Raw genomic sequence first — 27,096 nt, forward strand, 5'->3', positions numbered from 1 at the left:
CCTTTATTTTAACAGCCACTGGTATGATGACTTTTGTTCATATTTAGCAAATCTATATCCATTAACTTGCAAAGGGAATTTATTTCTTGTAGTTTTCTGTGTGAAGTATTTGTTTACATTCTTCTTTTCCTTCATGTTGTAATCAATCTATCCTCTTCAAAATTGCCCCTCCCTCGAGGAATTAATTCTCAGTACGCCATAGGTTCCATTTTGCCTTTCTAAAACTGAAAGTATTCCAGCGTCCGGCCGTGACTCCTAGTTTATTTCCAGCATTTATCTTCTTTAGTCCTTTCCAATTTACTAACGAACTGATGTCTCACCAAAAATGTAATGAATCAGAGTTAGAGCCCTCTCTAGTAGGCAATGTCACAAATCATCACAGTATTTCACACAGTCTATTCTTTCCAGTACTCCATAAAGAACATTATAGTTTTGTTGAATCCCTCTTGTATTCCATATATAGTTGTAATCCATTAGTAATTTTATTCCATTAGTAATTAATTAATTAATTAATTCTTCAGTGAAGGCTTGCCAAATCATAGCAAAGCAAATATAATGTAAGTAGAAAACAAAGGCTTCCCCGTCACTTATGTAGCAACCCAATCACGACAAGAGTCCTCTCCAGATCAAAACCTTGGCACTCAGTGGCTGATTCATTTAGCAGGTTACAATTCTCCTTCATCCAGAGCACATCTGTTTCTTAAGTCCAAATTCAGATCCATCTTAAAAGAAACAGAAGTACCTCTGCTCATGGTGACCACGTTGGGGGGTTTCCAATACGTGCAGTACTATGCAATCTGTGTCCCTGCCCCCACATTCCATCAGAGCGAGAGGCAGTTATTGGACGATCCACAAAAGCTTGCAAGGAATATTACTCCCAGATTATCCTTAATAAACTGCACAGCTGGTGTCCGCTGTTGTGGGATCTGCAGTTCACCATGGTGACAGCACCAGAAGTCCATCACCAAATATTTCTTATCAGAATGTCAGTTAGGAAGAAAGTATGTAAAGCTGAAGGGAAGGGCTCAAATGCCATTGTCCACAGTGATAAATTGAAGGTTGGTTTACAAAAGCAGTTAGATGGATTGAGGAGCTTTAGACTTAATTTTCCAAGCATGAAGGGCTTTCAGTCAGGCCTGTCACCCATATCAAGCTGTTGAATGATGGAAAGCTGGACAGAAGAGGACCATGAGCAACACAAAATACCAATGCCCTGATCCAATTCAAGATTCTTTGGGTACTTGAGCTGTTACCCGTGGTACTGTCTACTGCACAATTTAATTTGTCCTACACAAAAAGAGGTCTAGAAACCTGCTTTTGAAAACTAAACTTTTCCATGATCTCAGCCTCTGTAGTAGATATCAAAGTCCATGCTTACATCAGAAACGTAACTATGCATGCAACATCTGCAGATCTGGATATTATTTTCTAGTGGAGATCCTATAGAATGAGCAACAAAGGTTTTTTCAAATAAAATATATGTGGAAGCTGCTAATTCAAGTTGTTTTTGAGAAAAAAACTAAGCTAAATACCACCCAGGGAGTTTAACACTTTCAATATGTCGCAGCTCAGCATGTCTTGCAGAAACATTTAACCCAACACAAAAACAGACTAATGACAATGGTGAAAAGCTCTGACCTGCTTGACCTCTGCCTGCAAGTGTCGGAGCTGAAGGCACTGCTCCAGCCGCTTGTGCGTCTGATCAGCACTGAGTTCCAGCTCATGTTGCTTCTCATGAAGAAATTCCAGCAGTTCTTGCACTTGGGTTGCTAGATCAATATCTTTTTCACAGATCAATTCAATGCCTGTAATGAAAAAAAATTCCTAAGATGGAACCGTGGACCTGCTCCTAACAAAAGGGAAAAGGTGATAGCCTGGAAAAGTGCTGTGACTTGTAACAACCACCTGAACTTTTCTGTTGGTAATTTATTGTAGATAAACCCATTCACATTTACAGATGCCTTGTGAAGCACCAAGAAATCAGTTTGCTAGTTGCTCAAATCTAACATATCTGCAGCGGGTGTCTGTATAGGAAATGTGTTGTGTAGCTACCAAAATGTTATTCTTCCAGCTGCAGCTTCTCTTCCCCATGGCCGTCTGAAGCAACAGGTTTGCAGTAAGTAATCTCTCTCAGCCTTTCAGGGATGCAATGTTTAACTAAAGAATACTGGTTACTTTTTCAAATTAAGGTGAAGAAAAAAGCTCTTTCTGTCTCTTATACACCACTGATTTTATGAGAAAGAGAGAGTACAGACTTACTGAAATTCACAGTAAATATCCTTTTGATTCTGGCACATTATAAGAGAAGATTACACACCACATTGCAGAAAAGAAAGAGACAGAGCCAAAGAAAAATAAACCTTTTTTATGTTCTGAACTCAGGCTCGTGGGTTCAATGTGACCATTTATGTGTGGCTTTGTTCAATGCTAACGACAAGAGTCTTGGTTTGCAGTCAAGATGAGGTACACTCTGCCCACCATATGCTCCCAAAAGTTTTCTTAGTATCCAGACTCCAAGTAAAGGACCATAAATTGAAAAGCATAGTATATAGAAAGGTTCTGCATTCAAACCCAGTTAAAATTTCCCTGTGTATTTTACCTAAGACAATACATTCAAAGCAACATAAAAAGTAGTTCTGTTAATACCAGCATTTTAAGAATTCCCAGTTTTGTCATCGTATAAGTGGCTTAAAACTGTTTGACATGTGGCAAGACAGAAAGGCAAAATCATTCATCACAGGGGAGCCAGCTGCCCTTTGATATCCTAGGCCCTTTACTGATTGCCACTGATGAGTTATCACAATCAGAAATACACCAGCCGTGTGTGTGATTGAAAATTGTGAATGCAGCCAGATCAAAGACATGTAGCGAAGTCAAGCATAATAAATGCAGGAAAAGTCCTGAGGACACAACACCATATGCAGGCTAATTATAACAAATGTGTGCTGTATCTAGCATTTAAAAAGAACCTTCCTCCCAAAGGGGTGGATAGATTACTATGCCCTGAATGTGAAGTTCAAGAGCCATTCTATCTTATTTAGTAATGAAGATGTCATTTTGTTTGGGCCCAGAAACTAACTAGCGATTTTCACTTCCATGCAGTTTTCAATACCGCAGGTTTCAAGACCATATCTCCCAAGATGGCTATGTTTCATATTGCCTCTGCTAGCACTTTAATTAGCTGGAGAAGTTGTAAGTGAAAAATTATCCCCTAGATAAGCAGGAACATTCCCTTACCTCCATTGTGTAACTAACTGGGCTGTTAGTTAGTTTAGAATTAACTAACTGGGCTGAAGCATAAACTGCATTAAGCTCTCTGTATTACTCCCAAGCACAAATCCCATGGAAACAGGGCAGGTACGGAAGAGTAGAAACATCTTCTAGGCTTCACTTAATTAGGCTTCACTTAATTTCTCTTGGTTGTTTTATTTCCTCAAGAATACCTCTTGTAGATGTGAAAGCATGCTAACATGAGCCTTAAGGTATAAAACTGGAAAGTAAAAATAAATGTATGCCACTTACCCGAAGCTTGGACTTCCATGATGTACTGATGCAAATCTTGCCCTTGCTGGATGACCTCAAAGGTCATGTTGTTCATAGCCAGCTTCCGCTCTGTGTGTCTCTGCAGGCGCTGCTCTGCCAGGGTCAGGTCCTCAGTATTGAAATCATTCATTTGCCTTAGCAAGTCCTCATTCCAGGCATCTAACTCAGCTGTTACCTTCAAAGTAAAAGGAAGCAATACAGAATAAGCATTATAAGCCATCAAAAACATGGTTACTGAGAAAAATAATCTAAAACTGCTTTGTTCTTTTCTGTAATTACAGTCTATATTTCACAGCCCAGCAGATTTAACTGGTTATTATATAAGATACAATGGTGTTTGGAAGTAAGAAATGTTTTACAGAAGTGCATAAAATAAAGATATATAATGTTTATGATATTGCATAAAGCAAAACGATGTTATGTTTATTATACCAGAATCTTAGAGGTAAGATCACTTTGGACTGGAAGTTGTGGGTAATTGAAGAAATTGCCCAATTTGGGTATTTTCAAACATCACAAAATCATTACAATTTAGCTGCATATGAGAATAAATATTATTATTATTATTATTATTATTATTATTATTATTATTATTTGAATTTAGATACCACCCTATCCCCGGAGGTCTCAAATCCATTCACAGAAAAGATAAACTGATCTTCCTTAGGATAATTTTATTTTGCGAGAAGCTTACCTTCACGTAAGTGGACATAGGATTACAGCCTATGTGCACTGCTTAGGGAGCTCTTTAATTAAGTGGTTTATAAATATTTCTAAAGTAATAAATGGGGCTGATGAAGTGGAGACATCACTGGGGTAGCCAGTATGGTGTCCTCCCCAACTGTTGTCGGACTACCTCCCATTATTCCTGATCATTAGCCATGCTGGCTGGGGCTGATGGGAGTTGGAGTCCAGCAAAATCTAGAGGGAACCACGTTGGCTAACCCAGGCCTATTCTTGTTTTATGAATTCATTGGTTCTCACCATGTGGATAGTGGTATCTGATTAGTGAGCACTGGTGGAGTTTCTAGGGTTATTGTACACAGTTGCTTGGGGTAAAAGGGAAAGGTAAGTTGGGGAAGGGAAGTGATGACGAATGGAGGAAGCAACAACAATATGCAGCAACAACAAATTCACTCCTCTAACCATGTGTTGTAGCCAAGGTTTGTTATTGGCTGTTGTTTGTGGTTAGTAGGGAAAGAGCTTCAACGCGAGTCCAGGTACAGACAACACACTAAGGACATATCTCAGCCCATGACATGAGCCCTACAGATGTGTCATGGTGGTCTGATCCTGAGGAAGAATGGGAGAAGCTCGGAGAGCTGGACAGCCCTGAGGAAGGTATTAGCGAGAAGAGGACCCCACAAAGTGCCAGAATCCAGAAGGAGCTGGTAATGTGGAGGATAGAGAGTAAGATCCAGGGGAGAGTCCAGGCAGATTAGCAGAGAAGTGTTCTGCTCCAAAGCCACTGGGCACCCCTAGTCAGATCCCTTCTGTTGTGGCACCTCCTCCTATCAGTGATGAGGTTCCTTCAGAGAAGGAAGCTACTGAGGGTAAATCAGATGCTGAGTGCAAGCATAAACAGAACTTGCAAGCTGAATCCACCTGGAGGAGTGTCTCTTTGCTTCTCCAGCCTCAAGACTCCTGCAGTTTGTTGCACTTAATGATGTGCCCACCCATCCTTCAAAAGAAACATGCAGGGGGCACACGGCTTGTTTGAGCTAATCCTCGTGCACATCTACTGCACCATGGAACACTGCCTCGCTTATGTACTCCTCTGATTTAAGCATTAAAGTCTTTGGAAGAAAGTGAGCTGGGAGTTCAAGTTCTTCATCTGGTAGTGAGGGTCACGACAGTGAAGTGCAATAGTAAAAAAAAGCCTTGTTGTTGTTTAGTCATTTAGTCGTGTCAGACTCTTCGTGATCCCATGGACCATAGCATGCCAAGCCTAGGGAACAACAAAGCAGCTGCAAACTCCTCTCCAGGAGCCCACACATTATTTCTGTCCCAGTAAGCCATAGTTCGACTTGCCATGTCATGTGAGCATTGACAATTTACAGTTCTTGGAAATCCAAGTCAGTATAACAGTAGAAAGTAAATGCGTGAGTGCTGCTTTCAATCAGCATCACTAAACCTGGTACAGAAATTACAGAGATGGGATTTCAGAAGGTTGCTTTTACAGATCTTCCATACCGCCCCCCCCCCGTTTGTTTCTGTTCTTGTTTTTTATGTTCTCATTTTTATGTTGTGAACTGTCCTTTGATGTTTGAATGGAGGGCGGTATGCAAATTTAATAAATAAATACGAGTAATAGTAATAACGGAGAAACGGCTTGAGTTGCAGGAAAAAGAATTCAGGCTCTTGCAGGAGGCGTGTTACTGACAGTACTATTGCCATAAAAGCCTTCTTTTTCTTCCTTCCTTTTTTAAATGTCTCTCCTGACACAGACAAGGCAGAGTACACACATGCATCCTGATTGAATACAGTACAGCCAGCATGAAACATAGCACCCTTGTGCCCACTCAAATTCTGTTCCTATTGAAATCAAATCATTCTTTAATGGCAATGATAAATGATTTTTTATAAAAAAAAACTTCCTTAAATGCTTCACAGTTCAAATGTTGGGTTAAATTAATTGTATGAAGAACAGCTGCTCTAAGATTCATGCTGAGATTCATGAAGAGTATTTCCGTAGCAGGGAAGTGAATGGAGTAGTCCTGCTCCCTCCGGGTCCTGATTCCATGGGGCTTATTTCAGTAATTTCAAGGATAAACAATTTCAGAATACTAATAAAAATATTTTCCTGCACATGTTATTCTTCCCTGCCAATAATATTTGTTAATATAGTCCTGTCACATGAACATACAAATTCCCTCTTAAAGTGCAAAGTGCAAACTGCCAAAACTAGGCCCCATATATATATATATATATATATATATATATATATATATATATATATATATATATATATATATATTCGGTTTGGGTTCTTTCCTTTATTTCTGAGGTTATTTTCCCTACTTGAGGTCTAGTAATTTTCAGTATTACTCTGAAGGTCAACTTTCTGTTTTGATTTGTATCCATAGCTGTCCCCATGAATGTTGAGGTCAGTATTGGAGGTCCTGCTCTGTGCCCTTTCACCATGATACAGATAACAGGTGGGCACAAGGGAGGTTTCTGTTGTGGCACTAAGGTTAGGTAATGGCCTCCTGAAAGAGCGTCCATCTCCACTCATCTACTTCAGCTGTCTATTCTAAACTACAGAGTATACATTCTGGTCACATTGAATAAATGCATATAAGGCTAGGAAATGACTTTAAAACATTATCATAAAACAAACAAAAACTGATCGTCCATCTCTTCCCACCCCAATTTTCCCCAAAGGCTCTTCCCATTCAGAGTATTCAGCGCAACCCTTACCTCAATGGTGTACTGTTCAAAAATTCGGAGCTGAAGGAAAATGTCTAGCTTAATCTTTCTCTCATGAAAGAGCTCTTCCATCTGTACTTGGGCTTCATCAAGCTGCTGGAGGACAGATTCAATGTGGCTGATGGAACTATTGTGCGGCGTTTTATTGTTAGAGACCGCTGAATCCCTGTGGTAAAGTCAAAGATAAATGGTTAAAAATGCAGTGTTGAAAAAGGTAATAATAAAGAACATTAAACATTCTCAGTTCTAAAAATAGCTTGAAAAGGTTGGGGGAAGTTTTATCCAGGATTCACCTCATTCAGTTGCTGAATGGCTGCATTACAGAATGCCTGCATTACACAGTGATTGTATGCATCCTTTCATATCTGGTGACATTATGACCTCTGTGCACCAACAAGGAGTTGGAGAGAAAGGAAAAGGGAGTGAATGGTGCATAAAGTTTCTTGAAGACTCTGACTAGTAATCGTCCTTGATTTTATTTCAAGTGAGCCCAATTCTCCCACCAATACTGCTTCTACTAGCATGCTGCGCACAACACTATTTGCTGAATTCATTCAAGTATCTGCCTATTTTTAGATTGCATCAGAATAAACTGTATATTAATATGCAGGGACTTGATATTTCTCATTATTTCCTACTTTTTTTAAAAAAAACCTGAAACTTTATCATGTGGTCACAACAAGGAGCTCAAAGCAACAACAAAACCTGAATAATTTCAAAATATATCTCAAAGTAGAGTGAATTAAATTATGACTTCAACAAACATTGCCATTTTTAAAATACTATGATAAACAAAACTATTTTTTTAAAGAAAATCCCCATCAGAATAAGAAGATATGTACTTATCCTATGGTATCAGGTTTCGTTATGAACTCCTCAACACACACACACCCAAAAAAAGTTCATATATATATATATATAGGCAAAGAGATTTGTGTGTGTGAGATTACTTTCCACCACTAAATTTGTATTCATCTGAGGGGAGGGGAGAAGCATAGCACCATCTATTTTGTTACAACTGCTTGTAGCAGTACCACTAAGGAGCACTAATGGAGTTTGGCGAGCAGGCCAAGTCTGCCCCTGCTGATGTTAATTTTGTATGGAGCAAAGTAGGTTGTTCTTCTTTCTGCAAAGTATTGCTAATTGCATCTCTCTCACTTTGCTCTATAGAATTTGATGGGACCCATGGACACTCAGAACTCTTATTTGCATGATATTGTCCTGGGTTCTACTTCCTAGTGTTATGTCCCTTGCCTCAGGATCCCAGTTTTGCCCAAAGGAAGACTCTGACTTGAGGAGGATCCCTCAGCACTCAATTCTTCACTTCCTTGGCCTGAAGACATAGCTCTTCCATTATTCTCAGAGTCAGAGGATGATCCCCCCCCACAGCCTCTCCTACTCTTACCACCATGCAGGAGCATGCAATTGCAGAACATGCTGTAGGCCCATTAAATACTGTAAACAGCTCCCCTGGGGGAGTTGTACCCCTGGAATATTAAGTTCTGCCAGTATTTTTAGGGTTTCAGGAAAAAATATGCTGAGACATCTTCCTAAACTCAGCAGGAACCAGCGGGAGCTGCCCAAGGTCTTGCTTTGTCTTGCTTTACCCTGGATTGCAAGAGGTTCTGGTATTTGTTACCACTTCCACTGTGAGCCTGTAGGCCCAGCAGAACAGGACACTTAGGACCAATAGAACCAATTTATACCTTAGTGGTAGGAATGTGAGAGCAAATTTAAAGTAGTTTTTTTGTTTTTGTTTTAACCATGTTTCAATAATGCATGGATCAAGGGCCAATGGCATGATTTCTGACCAGCTGATCAATGCTAAGGGCAAATGCCATACCACATTAGGTAAAGGTAAAGGGACCCCTGATCATTAGGTCCAGTTGTGACCGACTCTGAGGTTGCAGCGCTCATCTCGCGTTATTGGCCGAGGGAGCCAGTGTACAGCTTCCAGGTCATGTGGCCAGCATGACAAAGCCGCTTCTGGCGAACCAGAGCAGCACACGGAAATGCCGTTTACCTTCCCGCTGTAGTGGTACCTATTTATCTACTTGCACTTTGACGTGCTTTCGAACTGCTAGGTTGGCAGGAGCTGGGACTGAACAATGGGAGCGCACCCCGTTGCAGGGGTTCGAACACCGACCTTCTGATCAGCAAGCTCAGTGGTTTAACCTACAGTGCCACCCGCGTCCCAATTTATCACATTAGATCAAAGCAAATGTGCCATATTTTGTGGGGGTCCCAGTTGCAAGCTGAAAAAGTGTATTTCAGCTATTTTTAGTGGCAGGGTTACATGATTTGTGAAAAGATAGTTCTTCTTTGCCCACCTTCAAGGGAAATTTGGGGTGGTGCTGACAGTCATTAGTGTTCTCCTGTCCACTGATTGCAATATCAAAAGTGAGAAACTAACCCCCCCTTTCAATTTAATTCATTTATTAAATATTTATAGATTTCTGCAACCAGTAAAAAAAGTTAAATAGCAGCAGTGATATTAAAATAGAACAAAACAGAAGGAAAAAACTCAAGCATCTATACATACATGTGAACTCATATCATGCACACATGATGACATATATCTATCACACTGGGCACCTTTGCTATGGACAATTACTCTCCACAGATGTTGTTGCAATGGACACAATTACTCTGCAAATACCAATGTTGTTTTGCTTATTTGGGGGAAATTAGAAAAACTAATTACAGTACAGTAAATAGCAATCCAAATTTTTTTTTGGGGGGGGGGTTATTTGCACAAAATGGCAGGTAGAAAGTAAAATGGCTTTGCGACATGGTTCACCAGTATTCAGCAACACAGAAGGATCAAGGTGATTGATTCAGCATGAGGCCACACAAACCCACACTGCCTGGACGATAAGCTTGTTGTTGTTGTTTAGTCACTTAGTCGTGTCTGATTCTTTGTGACCCCATGGACCAGAGCACGCCAGGCACTCCTGTCTTCCACTGCCTCCCATAGCTTGGTCAAACTCATGTTCGCAGCTTTGAGAACACTGCTTAGCTATAAGCTTAGCTGCTAGTAAAGAGATAGTGACAGAGAGTCTAAAGGGCAGAGAATTTCCTTATATGGAAATTTAGGGTGGGTATTCAGAAATGTAGTGGGTATGCCAAAAACACCAGGAAGGGGGAAAGTTCACATGCAAATAGCAACATTACAGATCTTGTGATAGCCTTTGCCAACCTGGTTCTGGGCTACAGCTTTCATCAGCCCCAGCCAGCACAGCTGTGCGGAGGGGAGCTGCAGTCCAAAACATCTGGAGGTCATCAGGTTGGTGAAGGCTGATATAGGTAAACAAGATCTGACAAATATGAAAAGTAGAGGGGGGGAATCAAGGAGGGTGGAAACACAATAAATACCTGTCCCCAAAAGGAGAGAACAGAAACAGCTCCCAGTACAGAGACACAGTGCACATCTGGGACACAATGGTATTTCAGGCAGTTAATCAGAGACAGATTAATCTGTCTCTGCTTACTGCTCGGATGGTCCAACTAACCTTCAGCTGAGGCTTATCCTGGCTGGATCCAATTCCACCCTGGATTCATAGAAACCTGCCCCAATAAAGTTGAAAAGTAAGGTGGGGGAGTTTCCTTTTGGGATGACACAGTTTTGTGCTTCCCACAAGGTCTTGACTACTCCAAAAGAGAAAAATAGCAAATATGGCTGAGAAGCAGTGAGATGGGCAAGGAGGCAAGGGTAGTTTTCATCTAAGGCTGAAGAAGTGCTCCTCCTGTAAGGATACATGAGTTTGGAGCACTCTTGGAAATCAGTGACATGGAACAGTGAACTGAAGAAGAGCATTGAACAGCCTGAGAGGTAATTGACCAGGTCCCAGTTATATGAAAAAGAATGTCTGAAAGATATTGGCTCTGGCACAAAATGTGATCTCATTAAAGCGAGCTGGACATTATATGTTAATTAATTCAAGTACTTGGCCATTACAGAAATATTATAATTTTCCTGCCTTGTAGAGACAGGGATATAACAAGGAGTCTTTGGCCAGTCAGATGACTATATACTCCTCATGAGGAAAGGTGGATCCAGTTCTCAGGAAGCAAAAAAAGTAAATTGAATTGGAGGAGGGTGATTGCTGGAGAGTGCCTCTGCTACTGCACCGTGTTAATTAAAATTGAATAAGGGTTGACTTGCATGACACTTGGTAGAAGTTATGCTAAGTTTAATTCACAACAGTGGGCAAGCTGTGGTGCAAAAGTGGACACCATTAATCATACTGTCACCCTTTATGCACACGTGCACTTCTGTGCCCCCATGACTCAGCCATGAAAATGGTGAGAAAGCACTATATGCTAGAATACCCACATTTAATCACATGAATGGCAGTGGCACGATGTATGAAAACCACAGGAAAATTACAGTACAAACACTCCTCTCGTTCTCCAGGTTAACAGGGTTGCAAATGGAATTTTTTCTGGAAACAATTATCATGAAAATTAGCACTAAACTTCCACTAGATTCTGCTTGGTGGCTTTTACATTGTATGAAACGTCACATAAAACACATAAATTATCAGGAAAGGAAATGTCATGAAAATGAAAACAAGTACTGTCTGAATACAGGCTGAGTCACACCATAATTTATTGTTTATTTTATTATTTTCATTCGTTCATCACCTCTTAACCTGAGTTCTCTAGGTTCTCTATAGCTGGTGATGCTATAGCTGGGGTTCTCGGGGCAATGTACTACTTAAACCAACAAAAAGAAATTAAAACAAAAAAATCAGACCAACCAGACAGATATAAACTAAAACATCCATCAAAACTAAAATTCATCCATCAAAACACCCCATGGGGCAAAACACACAACCATGATGATAACAGCAGACACACTGTTGCCAGTAGCAGGCACTATGTGACGATACAAATGCTCCACATGCAATCACAGATCCTGCTAAGACACAAAATTCCAGCAGGAAGTAAAATATTGCATTCAGTGTTATTTGAATCTACGCATTTTGCTCAGTAGCTGCCAGACACTGCCTAGCAGGCGTAAGCAAATAAATCACCAGGTCTCACCTCATAACAGTTTAACAATATTCTGTAAATATCTACTTCAAAAATATTTATACAGTAACCATTTAATCACACTCACTTCACCTTATCTACAGTTCTTCTCATCCATTACACACAGTGGCTCAAAGTGATTTAAGACTATTTTTACCTGTCTCTACAAATCATTCATTGCAGTTTCAATAAAATAAAATATTCTGAATTGTAGCAGGGCAGTGATTAATTCTCACATTAAATTCTAAGTTACCCTGCCTCTGTTCATTGTGCCTCTGATGCAGTGTGATGAACTTACCTGAGTTGCTGGATTAGATCTTCACCTTCTTTGATTACATTGAGGGTTGCATCGAGGGTAGCTGTTTGCTGCTGCTGGAACTGCTTAATGAGTTCTTGAACAGCATCCACTGAGTCAGCACAAACATCTTCCAAGAGCTCCTTCTGCAGGTCTTCCATCCATGTCCACAGCTGTAAAGGAGGAAAGGAACACAAATGGAAAGACATGGAGTGGGGGGAGGAAAAGCGGGAGGGAAGTGGGGGGAGAAAAAGGAAGAGATTGAGTTTTAACCCTTTAATCCTCTAAAGCCAGCTCAAAGAGTATTAATCAGAGTACTACAAAGCACACCATGTCAGATGCTAAAGGACACTGAAAATTACATGTATTGAACAACTAACGTATTAGATGAAGTAATCTGAAATCTCATATTAAAATGAACGCACACTATGAGCACATATGGAATGTGCTGTAATTTACTGCCTTTTTATTAAGAAGATAATCAAAATGTTAAAATGTTATAATACCCCATCAACCTGGATGAATACTAGATTCATATAAGCATATCATATTCTGAAATGTATGGAATATTAAGGTGTAATTAAGAAAAGCAGACTCCAAAATCTTTGTGGTTAACTTTCAGCTATTTTCTGTTTCCTTTGTGCAGAAGCTTAGCTTATGATCAATCTTCTAAATATTGACACCATAAAATAATAAATTCACTCCTCCTACTTTACGAATGGAATATATGTCTCATTAACATATCTTACCTGAATGTGATACACATTACAGTATCAACCTACGAAAGAGAATATTACTCCTTCAATCAGAGCTGGCCTGCCTATGCTGAGGGGTGAAGCACCTGCCTCAGACAGTGCTGTGCCCACCCCACCACAGCAGAACTTGGAGGAGCGCCCAAGTTCCTGCAGAGTTTGGCAAGAGCATTGGGGTGCAATGGGCAGGGGCAACCTTTTCCCTCATTACCTCTCTGCTTTAAAAAACAACAACAACAACAACCTTCAGGACTTCATGCCACATATACGTATGCATATAGCACCATTTGCCCCTTAGTCTTCTGTAATGCACTTCCCCAAAATCTACTGTGGCCAGTGTGGCAATCAAAAAACCATTTGGAAATTGCTGTCCTAAAGAGTCTGTAACATTCTTTGTGGCCATATCAGCCACGCTTTTGCCAAAGTCATTTCACAACGTGCAGCATAAATCTGATAGTGTGTGAAGATTCCTCCCCCCGCCAAACATAATAAATGTATTGATTATAATTCTATCCTACTATCCCATTGCCCTTGAGGAAATTAAATAATGAAGTTTATTTTTCTCTCCAACAGAGTCCAGATTGATTCAATAATTCAAAGCTAACTAGTTATTTGTCCAAATTGTTTAGTATACAGAAAGCTGTTCATCTTCACATGATGAGTAATGTGAAAAATGATAGGCAGCCCTTAACTCCCAAAGTCTGCACAAAAGCTACCTAAAACATATGGGGCTGTTCTTTGAGGAAACAGTGCAAAAATTGTATTAAGAGAGACCTTATAAAGGTTTCCCTCAATATACATAATTCCCACCTCAGATCAGATTGGTTATTCATTCAAGAGCTTTATTTTCTCTCTATCCATCCATCCATCCATCCATTCTATTTTTGCCCTGCTTTTCAAGCAAGTATCACTTAACAGAGTGGCTTGCCATAATTGAAAAGCATCATAAAGTTGCAAAATAAAATTTTAGTGATGCACCCCCCTTCTGTGGGTGTAGATACCTTCTGCATGTGGTTTCATATTTCCTGTTTGATTATGTATTGCACTATTGTGTTTTAATATTTGTAATATTGTATTGATATAATATTATTTTATTATATTTATTTGTACTGTAAACCAGTGATTTATTTTGTTTTTAAATGTGGAGTGGTCTATACATGTAATAAAATAAATAAATGAAATATTCATGGTAAGTGTAGGGGGAAATCCCACAGCTACTGATATTTCTCCCAACTGGTGTTTGAGGTTGTACATATGGGATATGAACGTATAAATATGTGGTAAGAAACTTTGGAGATGTAGATTACACATCTGGCTATCATACAGTAGAATTAAGGATTCAATTTGTATACCACAGTGAAAAGCAGCACTGAAGTGATGGTGATACGTTATAGAAGTCATGTTAGTCCTAGAATGGAGGAGGAGGAAAATAAGTTTGAGAAAAATAAAAAAAATTCCTTCAGTAGCACCTTAAAGACCAACTAAGTTTTTATTTTGGTATGAGCTTTCGTGTGCATGCGCACACGAAAGCTCATACCAAAATAAAAACTTAGTTGGTCTTTAAGGTGCTACTGAAGGAATTTTTTTTATTTTACTTCGATCCAGACCAACACGGCTACCTACCTGTAACCAGAAGTTTGAGAAAAGAAAATGATAAATTCAGTGCAAGGACTAAGATTTGCTCTTAGCTAGTTATTTTCATGTGATGTACATCTAAAGTACTACTACAGATGATGCAAGCTGAACTCTTACGCATTCACAATATACTCAAACAAATCAGGTCAAGATAGCATCAGAATCTACATTAACAGTGTTTATTCCTAGTGCATGACCTTTTACAACAAGGATTTGCATATTTAAAAACTATTAAACTGTACATCTTCATTGACCGAGAAGGTTTTAGTCCCCTGGTCTTCAGTTATGTCTGCAAAATCCCATTACAAAGAATCTGTGCTGTTAAGAAGAGTAAAAATATTCCAGAAACAATTTGTAATCAAAATGTGATTTTTGATCATTTTTCATTTCACAGGATCCCCATTCATGTCCCAAGCAAGCCACAAACAGCAAGCAAAAAACAAATCATGGTTACCACGAGCCAGGTTTAGGATATAATGACAAGCTGGATTCTAGTTTGTCTTCTGATAGCATAGCAGTTACAGGAAGTGAGGGGAGTGAAGTGCAAGCTTTGGGTGTGTTACCAGCTCAGTGTACAGCTACATTAAGTCATAGTTTATGTGTAATATGGGGACAAGTGACAACTTTTAGTAGGTAAAATACACCCCAAATTTGTAGGTAAACAATTCAACAGTGATTAGTTGATTGGAATTATTATGTCATGAATGGAACCTAGTGTTTCAAGTCTAAAAAGCATTGAATCAAAGTAGATTACGGCATTCAGTATATGTACAAAAAAGGGCAAGTGGAACTAGGCATCACAGCACCTCCTCAGTGGCTTTAAGTAAACTGAGGAGGCAGTAATAGTACTGCCTATTTAACATACAGGGGCCTGGTAGCATATGGGATGAGGCTTAGTGCAGTCTTCTGAGCCACTTTAGACTTTGTCTTATCTATTCTGAGGCTTCCAGTGCATTCCTCTCCAGCACAAAGCCCTCCAGAGAGCCAAGGGAGGTATTTCTGTCTGCTGTATGCACAGATTTGGGTTAGGTTCCAAAAGACAGAAGACAGAAGAAGGGAGGTCAAGTACAGGAATCTCCAAAGCAACTCCAAAGCATGATAAGTTGCTCAGAAGGAGGAACCAAGCCTAAGACAACAATTATATAAGGCTAGCCAGGCCCTTGTTTGCTTTGGCAATAAATCTGCTTCTGCTAGGGCCGAGCTACCATTATCTGGGTAGCAGTAAGAGAATAAAAGACCACGCAAATATCTCCTCCATAGCCACCCTACTGGCAAAGAAAATAAGGAGCCTGAGTCCTGCTGTCAGATTCTCTGATTCAAGCTTTCCAACACCTTACAAGAGGATTCTGGACCTGCCCTGGAAATGGTTTCACTCTAGCCGACAGTTTTTTGGGCAAAACAAGAATCCATCTCACAATGTAAGCTAAGACATTCTTGAAATAAACAGATATTAACTCAAAGCTATTCATCATTAAAGTAAGGCCTCTTTTGATGTTTCTGTACAAGAATGATGTCCTTGCATCATAGGGAAAAATTGTAGTGCTTATAATCTGATGTTTCAGATTTTTTCATGCACCGAATTGATATAGCTAAATATAACCTCTACTCAAGGCAAATATGCTTAAGGCAGCTATGCTTGCATCAGTTAGCATGCCAAGGTCCAAAAAAAAGTGTGTGATGGATTCAGAGTTCATCCATCCCATAATATTAAATTGTGCTACTGGGGAGTCAGATGCTCATAAATTGTAGCTTTACAATGACTGACAAAAACATGTTCCTATCTAAAATAATATTTTAATTTCTATGTCATTATTAATCTGGAGGTAATTAAGAGCAGACACTGTCAAGGGCAAGCCAAATTCCATGCTTACTTTACAGATGCAATCAGCATTAATATAAGCCCTCTTCAGAAAAACTAATGCTGTGTGGACATGGGGGGCAGGGGGTTGCTTCAGGGATGATCACCCTAGCTGCACCCCCTTATTGCCACTCCAGTTACCCTCTATGAGATTTGGGGGGGTGCTGCTGAAGTGAAGAGCATCCTGAACTCATTGAGACTTTCCATGCATTTTAGAACCCCCAAGTTCTAAAATGTACAGAGGTTTGTCCTCCAACTCATGGAAGGCAATTGGGATGGAGACAGAGGGACAGAGCTAGTGCTCCTGCCCCCACAGAACACACACCCCACATGCCAGATTTAACACTGAATCAGTCTGCCTGAGGAATACAATAGTTTCTTATTTTTAAATGGTGATAGGTTGACAACAGAATGTGTGCTTCTAAGAGTTCCAGTACCCTACATTGAAAAGGAAGTGATTTATTAGGCTGTCTGGAAGAAACCATGAAGTTCCCACTCTTTTTGCTGCTTTGAAACATTCCACAAATCCTCAGTCAAAGGATGTAATTTCTCCAGCATCTATGTATTTTCCTTCTGCTTTGTATTTTCATTGGCTAAACATGACACAGGACATAATCCTGGGAGATCTCAAGTGCTTTATGTGACTTCCTCACCACTGTCCTGGAATTTCAAAAGTAAATCATTTGTGACAATTCTAAATCATTCTGCAAAAACTTTTTAAAAGGTTAAACAAAACATCCTACCAAACCAGCTTTTCTTATTTTGTCCAAGCTTAGAATTTCAACTTTGTACTTGATAAAATAACACCATCTTGATGCTTTTGATGAAATACCACCATTTCTATGGCATCATCTCTACACCAAAGGCCTAAAGACCAGCCAACATAAAGGAAAGTAGATGTAAAAAACTATGCACATCAATAAGGGTAGGATAGTTTATGCATAGAACACTGCATTATCTTTTGGGATAGCTTGCAAATGTTATGCTCTAGACCAGGGATAGGCAACCTAAGGCCCGGGGGCCAGATGCAGCCCAATCACCTTTTCAATCTGGCCTGCGGACGATCCGGAAATCAGCATGTTTTTACATGAGTAGAATGTGTGCTTTTATTTAAAATGCATCTCTGGGTTATTTGTGGGGCATAGGAATTCGTTCAATCCCCCCCCCCCCCCGAAAAAATATAGTCTGGCCCACCACATGATCTGAGGGACAGCTGAAAAAGGTTGCTGACCCCTGCTCTAGACAGACTGAATTAAAATCATGAAACCTATGTGCAGTCCATATTAGTTGTACTCTTTTCGTACACTTTTCTCCCTTAACATGTTCAGTGCATTAATCTAAAAGTGTATGGCCTAGGAGTCTCAGATCACAAGGGTATGTCTCCCACCCTTTCCTCCAGCCCTCAAACATTTGAAACTTCCAAATGATATAAATTATACTCTCACATTGTTCTTAGGTTCCTGTGACTGAAAACCAGCTCCTCACACCCTTGAACAAGTTACTTTTTCTAGACAACTTCCCCTACCAAAGACAGATTAGAACCTAATAGGTAAACACTATCCCTACACTGCTCCAAGTGCTATTTTTTAATTTTCATTTTACTCACAGGTATCAGGCTAAGCCATTACAGTATTGTCTTTTAATTATTTTCCTACTCCAGATGGTTAAATTTTACCTACCCAGGATCTTCCTTATCTCTCTGATCTACAAAGTAAGATCACCAGACAGTAAGCAGAGACAAGACCCTGCCAGAGTAACAGTAAAGAAGAGCAGTACATTTCCAAATGGCAATTATGAGCCCACACATATTCCTCAACAAACTATTTAATATTTACAACAGACAAATCTTAAGATTGTGGGGTGCCTAAGAACTGTGGTGTATGTGTGCATACACAACTGTTACTGCATCATATGATAAGAAGTTATGCGCTAGCTGAATATGTGGGTAAAAAGGTAAAGGTAAAGGGACCTCTGACCGTTAGGTCCAGTCGCGGACGACTCTGGGGTTGTGGCGCTCATCTCGCTTTACTGGCCGAGGGAACCGGCGTTTGTCTGCAGACAGCTTCCCGGTCATGTGGCCAGCATGACAAAGCCGCTTCTGGCGAACCAGAACAGCACACAGAAACGCCATTTACCTTCCTGCCGGAGTGGTACCTATTTATCTACTTGCACTGCGTGCTTTTGAACTGCTAGGTTGGCAGGAGCAGGGACTGAGCAACAGGAGCTCACCCCGTCGCGGGGATTCGAACCGTCGACCTTCTGATCGGCAAGTCCTAGGCTCTGTGGTTTAACCCACAGTGCCACCCGCATCCCATATGTGGGTAGACCAAACCAAACCAATAAAGAGATACTTGATTCATAAAAAGAATGCACATTGTCTTCCATGTCCCATCCATAGCTAAAAGTGCTTCATACCATTCAAGATGCTGAAGAGAAAGACCCATGCACTGCAGACCATTTCCTTTACACTAGCTTATCTGTGACCAAATAGTTTGTTTGCTCAGGCTCCCCTAACTCTGCAGCAGCTTATTACAAATTACTTGTTTGTAGTACATAATTCAGCTAATACTGGCAAAGCCTTCAGCTCCTGCGAGTGTCTTTATGGATCAAGAGTGCTGTGGCACACAGATGCTACAGTGCATGGAAAAACAATAATTCAGATTAATCCTTTCTCCTCACAGAATAAAACTTATCTTCCAAAGGCACACACTGCTGAATAGCCTTTGGTCGAAAGGGGAAAAATGTGAAGTATGCGTTAATTGCACCCTCAGGGGCCTCCAATTTCAACGCCCTGTCCTCTCTGCTCCTGCTAGAGTGTCTTATCTTTGCACATTTTTCACTTGAACTAACACAGCATTTAGTCTCGTTCTGAGCAAGCAACAGAAAAACACATGGGAACATGCATTTTGGGCCCATTTTAAATAGTATGAAAAGTATAATAATCTCTGATCATAATCTGAATTCTTAGTTAGAAAGTTACTAGAAATAGTAAAACAGATGCTTCATTATAGTGAAATTCCTCAAGCAACACTTCTACTCAGTTATGCCTGTGATTATAACAGATATTCTTTTAAAAAGAGCTCAGACCCAATGCAATTAGTATAAATTGTACATTATTACAATTTAATTATTATGAACTTGGTCACCTTGCTCTCCTCTCATGAGACTGCTGTAAATTTGCTTTAACAATATTTTATCACTTCTGTAATGTGTTTTTAATGTTGTACACTGCCCTGGGCTCTTTTGATAAAGGACATTATAAATCAAATTAACAACAACAACAACAACAACACTTTTCCTGGGATTTACATTAAGCAAATGAGAGGAGAGAGAAAATGGCATTTTTGCAAGATACACAATTTGTCAATGTTTTCTGAGTTTTCATGCTGTACATTTTACATTCAGTCTATTATGGCTTAAGCAACGTAAAACTTTCTTGAGTGTTACGGGCTTTGCAACATCAGTGAAATATCAGCAGTCACTTGTGTGATGGCAAAATTCTGTGCTCCCCTGTCTCTTGCCTTCTGTTCTAAGTCATTGTTGCGGCGCCCCCTGCAGCACCCTCTCGGCTCAGCGCCCAGTGCGGGCAAACTGCTCTGATCACACTGTAAGCATCTTACCTCTTTGGTATGAGTGTGGAAGGATACAGACATGTCCAAAAGAAGCTTCCTTTGCTCTACTCTTCTGACAAAGTCCTGAATCCGCACTTCCAGATGCCGTGCTGCCTTGTAGATCTCTTCAGGGTCACACTCTCCGGTTTGAGCCAACTGCTCTGCTGCTTCCAGTAACTTGTCTGCATTAGTATAGGTATTCTACCAGGAAACAGAGCAAGAAACAGAGTGCAAGTCACACAAATGTGGCAACTGAAGCTCTAGCATGAATATTTACACTTCCGAAATGCAGGAACAGAAACCAGCATCTTAAAATGACAGCAGTTATTCCAAGTGACGCTCTCTGCAAGAGGAGCTAGCAAAAACCCACACAGAGTAATCTCCGAATAGGCATGAAATAGTTTCTCATTTGAAACACATAACCTCTCCGGAGCTAGCTTGTTTGACAGATTAAAAAGGCTCAGCATTCACTTATTTCCATGATCCCTGGAATCTTTCAAATATGACGTAAGGTAAGAAGCAATTCAGATAGTTAACTACTTCGGAAGCAGACATGGTCTCCCAGGAGATATTTCACAATGCATTTGTTTAAGTAGGAGCACTGATGGCTATCATGTTGCAACATGAAATGTTACTTTTTTAAAAAATGTGCCCACTCCCTTATTTTTGTGTTTTGACAAAAGCAATCAATCTGTGAGATTCTGGCCTAATTTAAAAACATATCTATTGGGCTCATGAAAATCAACAGTATTTAACAACTCCCTTACCTGAGTGTGTGGATTATTTTTGATTAAGCTGCCTCAGTGCACTCACAGGGGCTCTGACATCCATGTGGAGCTACACGCAAAGAAGGTACACCTCTACAACATGGCTAGGGAACATGTGGCCCTCCAGATACTGGACTCTAACTCCCATCAGCTCCTGTCAACATTGCCAATGGTCAGGGATTATGAAAGCTGAAGTCCAGAAACTTCTGGAGAGCCACAAGTTCCACTGCTCTACAGTGTGAGGGAAGCTCAAAATGCAAGTTCCTACTGTGTCGTAGAGTACCCATGTTTTCCCTTTTTAAGACACTGTCTTATAACTTTTTCCCTTAAAAAAACACAGGGTGGCTTACTTTCGGTGGGATGTCTTATTTTTTATTACCTGTACGGTTTTTACGGCTCAGGGCGCTGCTGGGCTCTCTTGAGTGCTTGGTGCTGCAGCAGCCACCGGTTCCGGGTGGCAGGGCGGCAGGCGCCCTTGGCCGGGCCAGGCGGAGGCCGCTGGCTCAGGCGCTCCACCCGCCACTGCAGGGCGCTCCAAGCTCCTTCACCGGGCCAGGCAAGGAAGAAGCAGTGAGCCCAGCGGTGGCGGCAAGCATGGAAGCGGCGGGGACGGCGGTGGACGAGAAGGCAGAGCGCGGGGATGCAGCCAGCAAGGCGGGAGCGCGATCAGCTGTTAAGCGGAGCTCTTGGAGCGCCGCTTCACAGCTGATCACGCTCCTGCAGTGCCGGCCGCATGGAGTGACTCTGTGAGTGGAGGTGCCTGTGGGCGTTGGTTTCCGCGGCGCAGAAGTATGGCTTATTTTCGGGGAAGTCTTATATTTCTCAAATGCTTTTAAACCCTGCCATGGCTTACTTTATGACTACGTATTAAAAAAGGGGAAACAGGATCTGATGCTGAAGAAAATAAGGCAGTCTGCATTAACAAAGCTCTCTGTGGAATTCAAAATATTTAAAATTACTTATTTAAAAGTAATTTAATATTTAAAAATACTTATTTTGCATTTCTTTTAAAAGATACCAACAAATTCTTTGGCTTGCTATTTTGTAACCCGCTCCACTGTCAAATGTGTGGCAGGGTAGGCATAAGACATCACTTCTCAGTAGTGGCTCTCAGAATTTGGAACAACTTTCCTACTGTTTTTTTTAAAAAAATAAATATTTTAGTTAATAGATTAGATCATTTTAAAGGCAAAAATGTCTGTCAAAGTTGTTTACAGTTGTATACAATATAAATAATATTTATATTATAATAATATAATAAAATCACTAATGGTTGCATCCAGGGAAGTAATTCCTTTTGCACAAGGACTTTCAATTCTGCAATGGAACCTCCCCCCCCCCTCCTATCACACATGCCCCACACCCATTTCTCCCATCGGCTCTGGAGGGTTAGGGAAACACCCAGAACAGTTTTGGAGGGGACACAATGCAGGGAGCAGAAGTGGAAGCCCTTCTGCAAGTGGGATACCTTTGTTGGATAAAACCCTAAATATTTAAAATACTGATTTTTATCAAGATGGACCAGTATATCATATAGTAAAAGAAAAGTAAATTCAGCTAGTTTAAGAACAATGTCCAATTTACAGATGTTAATTAGCCCCAAAAGGCCATAGTAATATAATATGTTTTAAGGTGGTTTGCCTAAGGCTTTATCACCCAGTGGCGCTTTGTTGCATGCTCTTAAAATAATTTTTAACTGCTGCCACTTTTCAAAGATGTTAGTAATATTAGGCACCAGGCAAAAAGGTTTCTCTATAATCAGCTTTTGGCTGATTAAACATTCTATCGCCTTTTAAATGTACTTGTGTAGGAAGGGCTTATTGGTTTGTTTTTGTTTCATTCTGTATTTTCTGTTCGCATTTTGTATTATTATGTTGTGAACTGCCCTGTGATCTTCCGAAGAAGGGTGGTATACAATTTATTTTATTGTATTTGACAATATTTATGAAGTGATGGTTTTTGTAAGTTGCCTTGATTATACATTTTATGGAAAGATGGGGTATAAATACCAGAAATAAACAAATATCTTAAATAACTGTATCTTGCTTTGCACCAACTCAAGCAAAGGCAAAACCAGTTTTCCATTTTAATTAGCTTAATAACTTCTCTGTGATAAGCAATAAATAATAATATTTTGAAACTGATAAAATATGCCATCTCAAAAACTGGAAAACTTCCTACAGACTGCAAAATGGCAGGCTTACAAATGTACACATATGAAATTATTTTATGTGTGAAAGAACAAGAGGGCATAAATTGGTTTCTTCACTACTAAGAAAAAGAAATGGCAAATACTATTTTTCAAAAGGTCACAGGAAGAAAAGCCACCACGGGCTAAAAAGTCAGTGGCATTTGTTTGACTGAACAGATTACCATGTCAATTAATATGTTTCAAGTTTTTTATTCATTAGCAATTGATGCTTATCACACAGGGCAAAAGAGAGAGAGAGAGAGAGAGAGAGAGAGAGTGAGTTTCTTTTCAATAAGTGGAAATTGAGCACCAAAGATGAAGGAAGAAGTCTGAGTCCTGCTAGATTACTGTGTAGTAGGGTGGAACAGAGATTGTACAGTCTACGTTATTTCCATATGAACATACCTGGACCCTGAGATCATCTTCTGAGGCCCTCTTCGTGTGCCTCCTTCTCAAGAGGTGCGGAGCATGGCAACACAAGAACGGGCCTTCTCTGCAGTGGCCCCCCATCTGTGGAATACGCTCCAGGGAAGTTCACCTGGTGCCTTGATTATACACCCTTAGGCGCCAGACAAAACCATTCCTTTTTAACCAGGCCTTTGGTTGATTTGATTGACATCCTATGCCCTTTTTAACACTTCTGGGTCCGCCGCATTCGTAAGCTGGAAAAACGCAACCCCCAGTGGACGCAACATGAGGTATGACTGTACATAGTAACATGGTAGGGCTTAGTCTCTCATCCCTCCAGTGAGAAGGCAAGAGCAGTCATTGAACCAGGTGACAAAAAGGCAGCAGGCTTCAACCCACCATATTTCAGTAGTGTGACTCAGTAGGTACAATCTCTGTTCCAACCTACTTGCACCTAGTCCAGTCTTCAAAGCCAAGCCAAGCTGGAAGCGTATGTTCTACCAATCAGAAGTGTTCCTTCATATTTTTAAAATATTTTTTTTTAAAAAAATGATTGCCAAATAATTACCAAATACAAAGTGTTGTCTTCCAAGACAAATATACATACAAATGCTCAATTTGCTCAATCAGGGAATCAGGGTGGTGGTGCTTCAAGCCAAACATGGATAAATATCTATCCCAAGGAGGGGGAAAGGAGTAAGACTTCTTGCCCAATAAAGTTGACATGTATTTTCTTAGTAAAAAACAAAATCCAAGACTCAGTCTTTTGCTACAGCTAGGAATCCCAGGAATTCCTTAGAAGAGCTTGAACGTGTCCTTGAAAAATAAGTCAGAAGTTGTCTGCAGTGTCCTTAAGATTCTACAGCCTTCCTGTTGGAGCTGCTTTTTCACTGATATATCTGACAGCACAGTTGTAATGTTTGAAGGTCTGCAAACCACCTGAGCAGATCTTTCCACTCCCCCCTTTGTTACAAAAAATAATTGAGCAATGAACCATGATTAAGCTTCTCATCAAAGGAGCCTTTCCAAGCATGAATGAGCTCCCCTTCCCCCCACCCCGCAATCCCTCCACACCTTCTGGAGAGGAAGGGAAAAGGCGGAGCATTTGCCTTTCCCTTTCCATTCTGGAAGGCTCAGGGGGCCTTGAGGGCAGCCTCTTATCATTTTTCAATAATGGAGGAGCATAGGCTAAAGGTAATGTGTAAGAAAAGACAGGAAAGCAGTGAGGATGGGGTTACATTGTGCATATCTGGTGGGTATTCTTCTCTGCTATACTCATCTTATGCATATCAGTCTGTGAAATTAGATGAAAGAGCATGCAGATGTTAACTGAAATAATGTGATTCAGTTTGTCACAGAACTGAATATTGTTGTACTATGTACTGCTAATGGATGCAAAGTGTGTGGGAATTAGTTAACAGGAGAGGGGCCAATTAAGGACTTGTCCTGTTTATCAACAAACCAAAAGTAACACAAGTCCCCACCCCACCCCAACCATAATATGTTTTGTTGTTGATGTTGACACTAATCAGAGTAGAATTTGTGATAAGGACTACAGGAAGAAAAAAAATCAGTCCAGGATGAAAAATAATAAAAGAGTGCTTCATAAAGACATTGCATGGTTGCCATTTTTGTTAAATTAAAATGGAATGATTTGCGAAATGCATGTGTACAAATGGGAGTAGGGATTTCAGTTTCCTATTTTATATTCAAACGTGCTTTTTTAGAAACAACGGAACCCGCCTTATACTGGGTCAGAACATTGGTCCATCTAGCTCAGCAATGCCTACACTGACTGGCTGGGGTTTCAGACAGGGATGTCTCCCAACCTAACCTGAAGATTCTGGGGACTGGGGCCTTCTACAGGCAAAGCAGAGGCTCTTTGTTGTTGTCTTCGTGACCCCATGGACCAGAGCACACCAGGCACTCCTTTCACTGCCTCCCGCAGTTTGGTCAGACTCATGTTGGTAGCTTCAAGAACACTTTCCAACCATCTCGTCCTCTGTCATCCCCTCTATCACTGAGCTAATATACCAGTGACCATTTTCAAGGCAGAGTCTTCGCACCCACCCCCCAATACATTATTTATGAAATGTAAGGAAAGGGTCAAACTTCACTTTCTTGAATTTGTACAGTCTTCAATTCCCTCATTAAGAAAAACTGAAAGGCTCTGCCCATATCATCAGCACATAGGTTTAGTAAAATCTTGTTGCATTTCCTGTTCAAGCATGTGTCTTCCTCTCTGAATTGCATGCACATGGTTTAAAGAATTTTAATTAATAAATGGTGAATTTGTGCAAATACCCTCATGCTTCCATCCATCCAATGTGTAATTAATTTCATGCATTATGGCGGGAAAGGGAGAAAGGTGGTATTAAAAAATGAGCTGGCTTATGGAAGTATGAAATAGATAGCTTTTAACTTCTAGAAAGAAAATTAACAAGCTGTCTAGACAAGGATGGAAATGTCTGAAGGAAATAATGCACTTTTCTAGCAGATACCTGTTACTATTCAAACAATGCTTTCCTAAGCAGGTTTTAAAAGGGGGCCACTGGGTCAGACTTTTGTCATCTAGATGCAGGGACAGTGCCATCTGCAGGACTAAAAATGCAAATTCTAACCACCATCCCTTATCCACTTTGCAACAGCGTTATTTTTCCGATAAAGAAGTACACAATTTATTTATATTTCCAATCCTAAATAGACATATTATTAATAATGAGATTTGTATGCCACCCTTCAACTGCATATCAAATCATGGTTCATAGCAAACATACAAAATGAGAATACAAAATACATAACAAAACAAAAAACAAAAAACCTAACAACCCACACTTACAAGGCCATAGATTGTTTACTCCGCCAAAGGTCTGGTTATAGAGAAACGTTTTTGCCCAGCACCTGAAGATTTGTAATGAAGACACCAGGCAAGTCTCCCTGGGGAGAACATTCCACAAACAGAGCCACCAAAGAAAAGGCCCATTATTGTGTTGCCGCCTTCCAGACCTCTAATTGAGGGTGTACACAAAGAAGAGCCTCAGGGACAGAGTTGGTTCATATGGGGAGAGGCACTCCTTGAGGCATTGTGGTCCTGAGCTGTTTAAGGCTTTATAGGTCAATAAGCGCACTTTGAATCAGGCCTGGAAATCAAATTGCCCTGCCTCATTGAGCAATCTGGCCACCAAATTCCAGTTGAAGTTTCTGAACTATATTCAGAGGCAGCCTTCTGAAGGTAACCAGAACATAGACAACAGTAGTTAATCTATCCTTGTCCAGACAGGAGTGCAGCTGGGCCACCAGGTGATGGAAGGCACTTTGTGCCACCAAGGCCACTTGAGCCTCAAGCAACAGCAAAGGATCCAGGAGTACCCTTAAACTACGAACTCACTCATTCAGAGGGAGTGCAACCCCATCAAGTGCAGGCAGCCTCCAATCCATCCAGTCCAGTGTACACTTGTGAAGAGATCATGACTTGGGAGCATGGAAGTAGATGGAGAATATATGGGTAAAAATTGTAGGAGAGGGAAACAACAGTGACCTTACTGTGGGTGTCTACTATAGACCTCTAAA

General features: G+C 40.4%; 1 protein-coding gene across 1 annotated transcript in view; it reads right to left on the reverse strand.

Annotated features, from left to right (window-relative positions):
• Positions 1 to 27,096, reverse strand: part of KALRN (kalirin RhoGEF kinase) — a 367,102-nt gene that overhangs the window by 33,303 nt on the left and 306,703 nt on the right. Inside the window, exons 11-15 of the mRNA XM_088652331.1 lie at positions 20,170 to 20,361; positions 12,308 to 12,477; positions 6,964 to 7,138; positions 3,523 to 3,718; positions 1,639 to 1,805 (exon numbers count right to left, since the gene is read on the reverse strand). Of these exons, the coding sequence (XP_088508457.1) occupies positions 1,639 to 1,805; positions 3,523 to 3,718; positions 6,964 to 7,138; positions 12,308 to 12,477; positions 20,170 to 20,361 (900 nt within the window). The remainder of the gene's footprint in view (positions 1 to 1,638; positions 1,806 to 3,522; positions 3,719 to 6,963; positions 7,139 to 12,307; positions 12,478 to 20,169; positions 20,362 to 27,096) is intronic.

Source organism: Zootoca vivipara, chromosome 1 (genome assembly GCF_965207765.1).
Source record: "Zootoca vivipara chromosome 1, rZooViv2.hap1.1, whole genome shotgun sequence".
In the NCBI taxonomy this organism is placed as follows: Eukaryota; Metazoa; Chordata; class Lepidosauria; order Squamata; family Lacertidae; genus Zootoca; species Zootoca vivipara.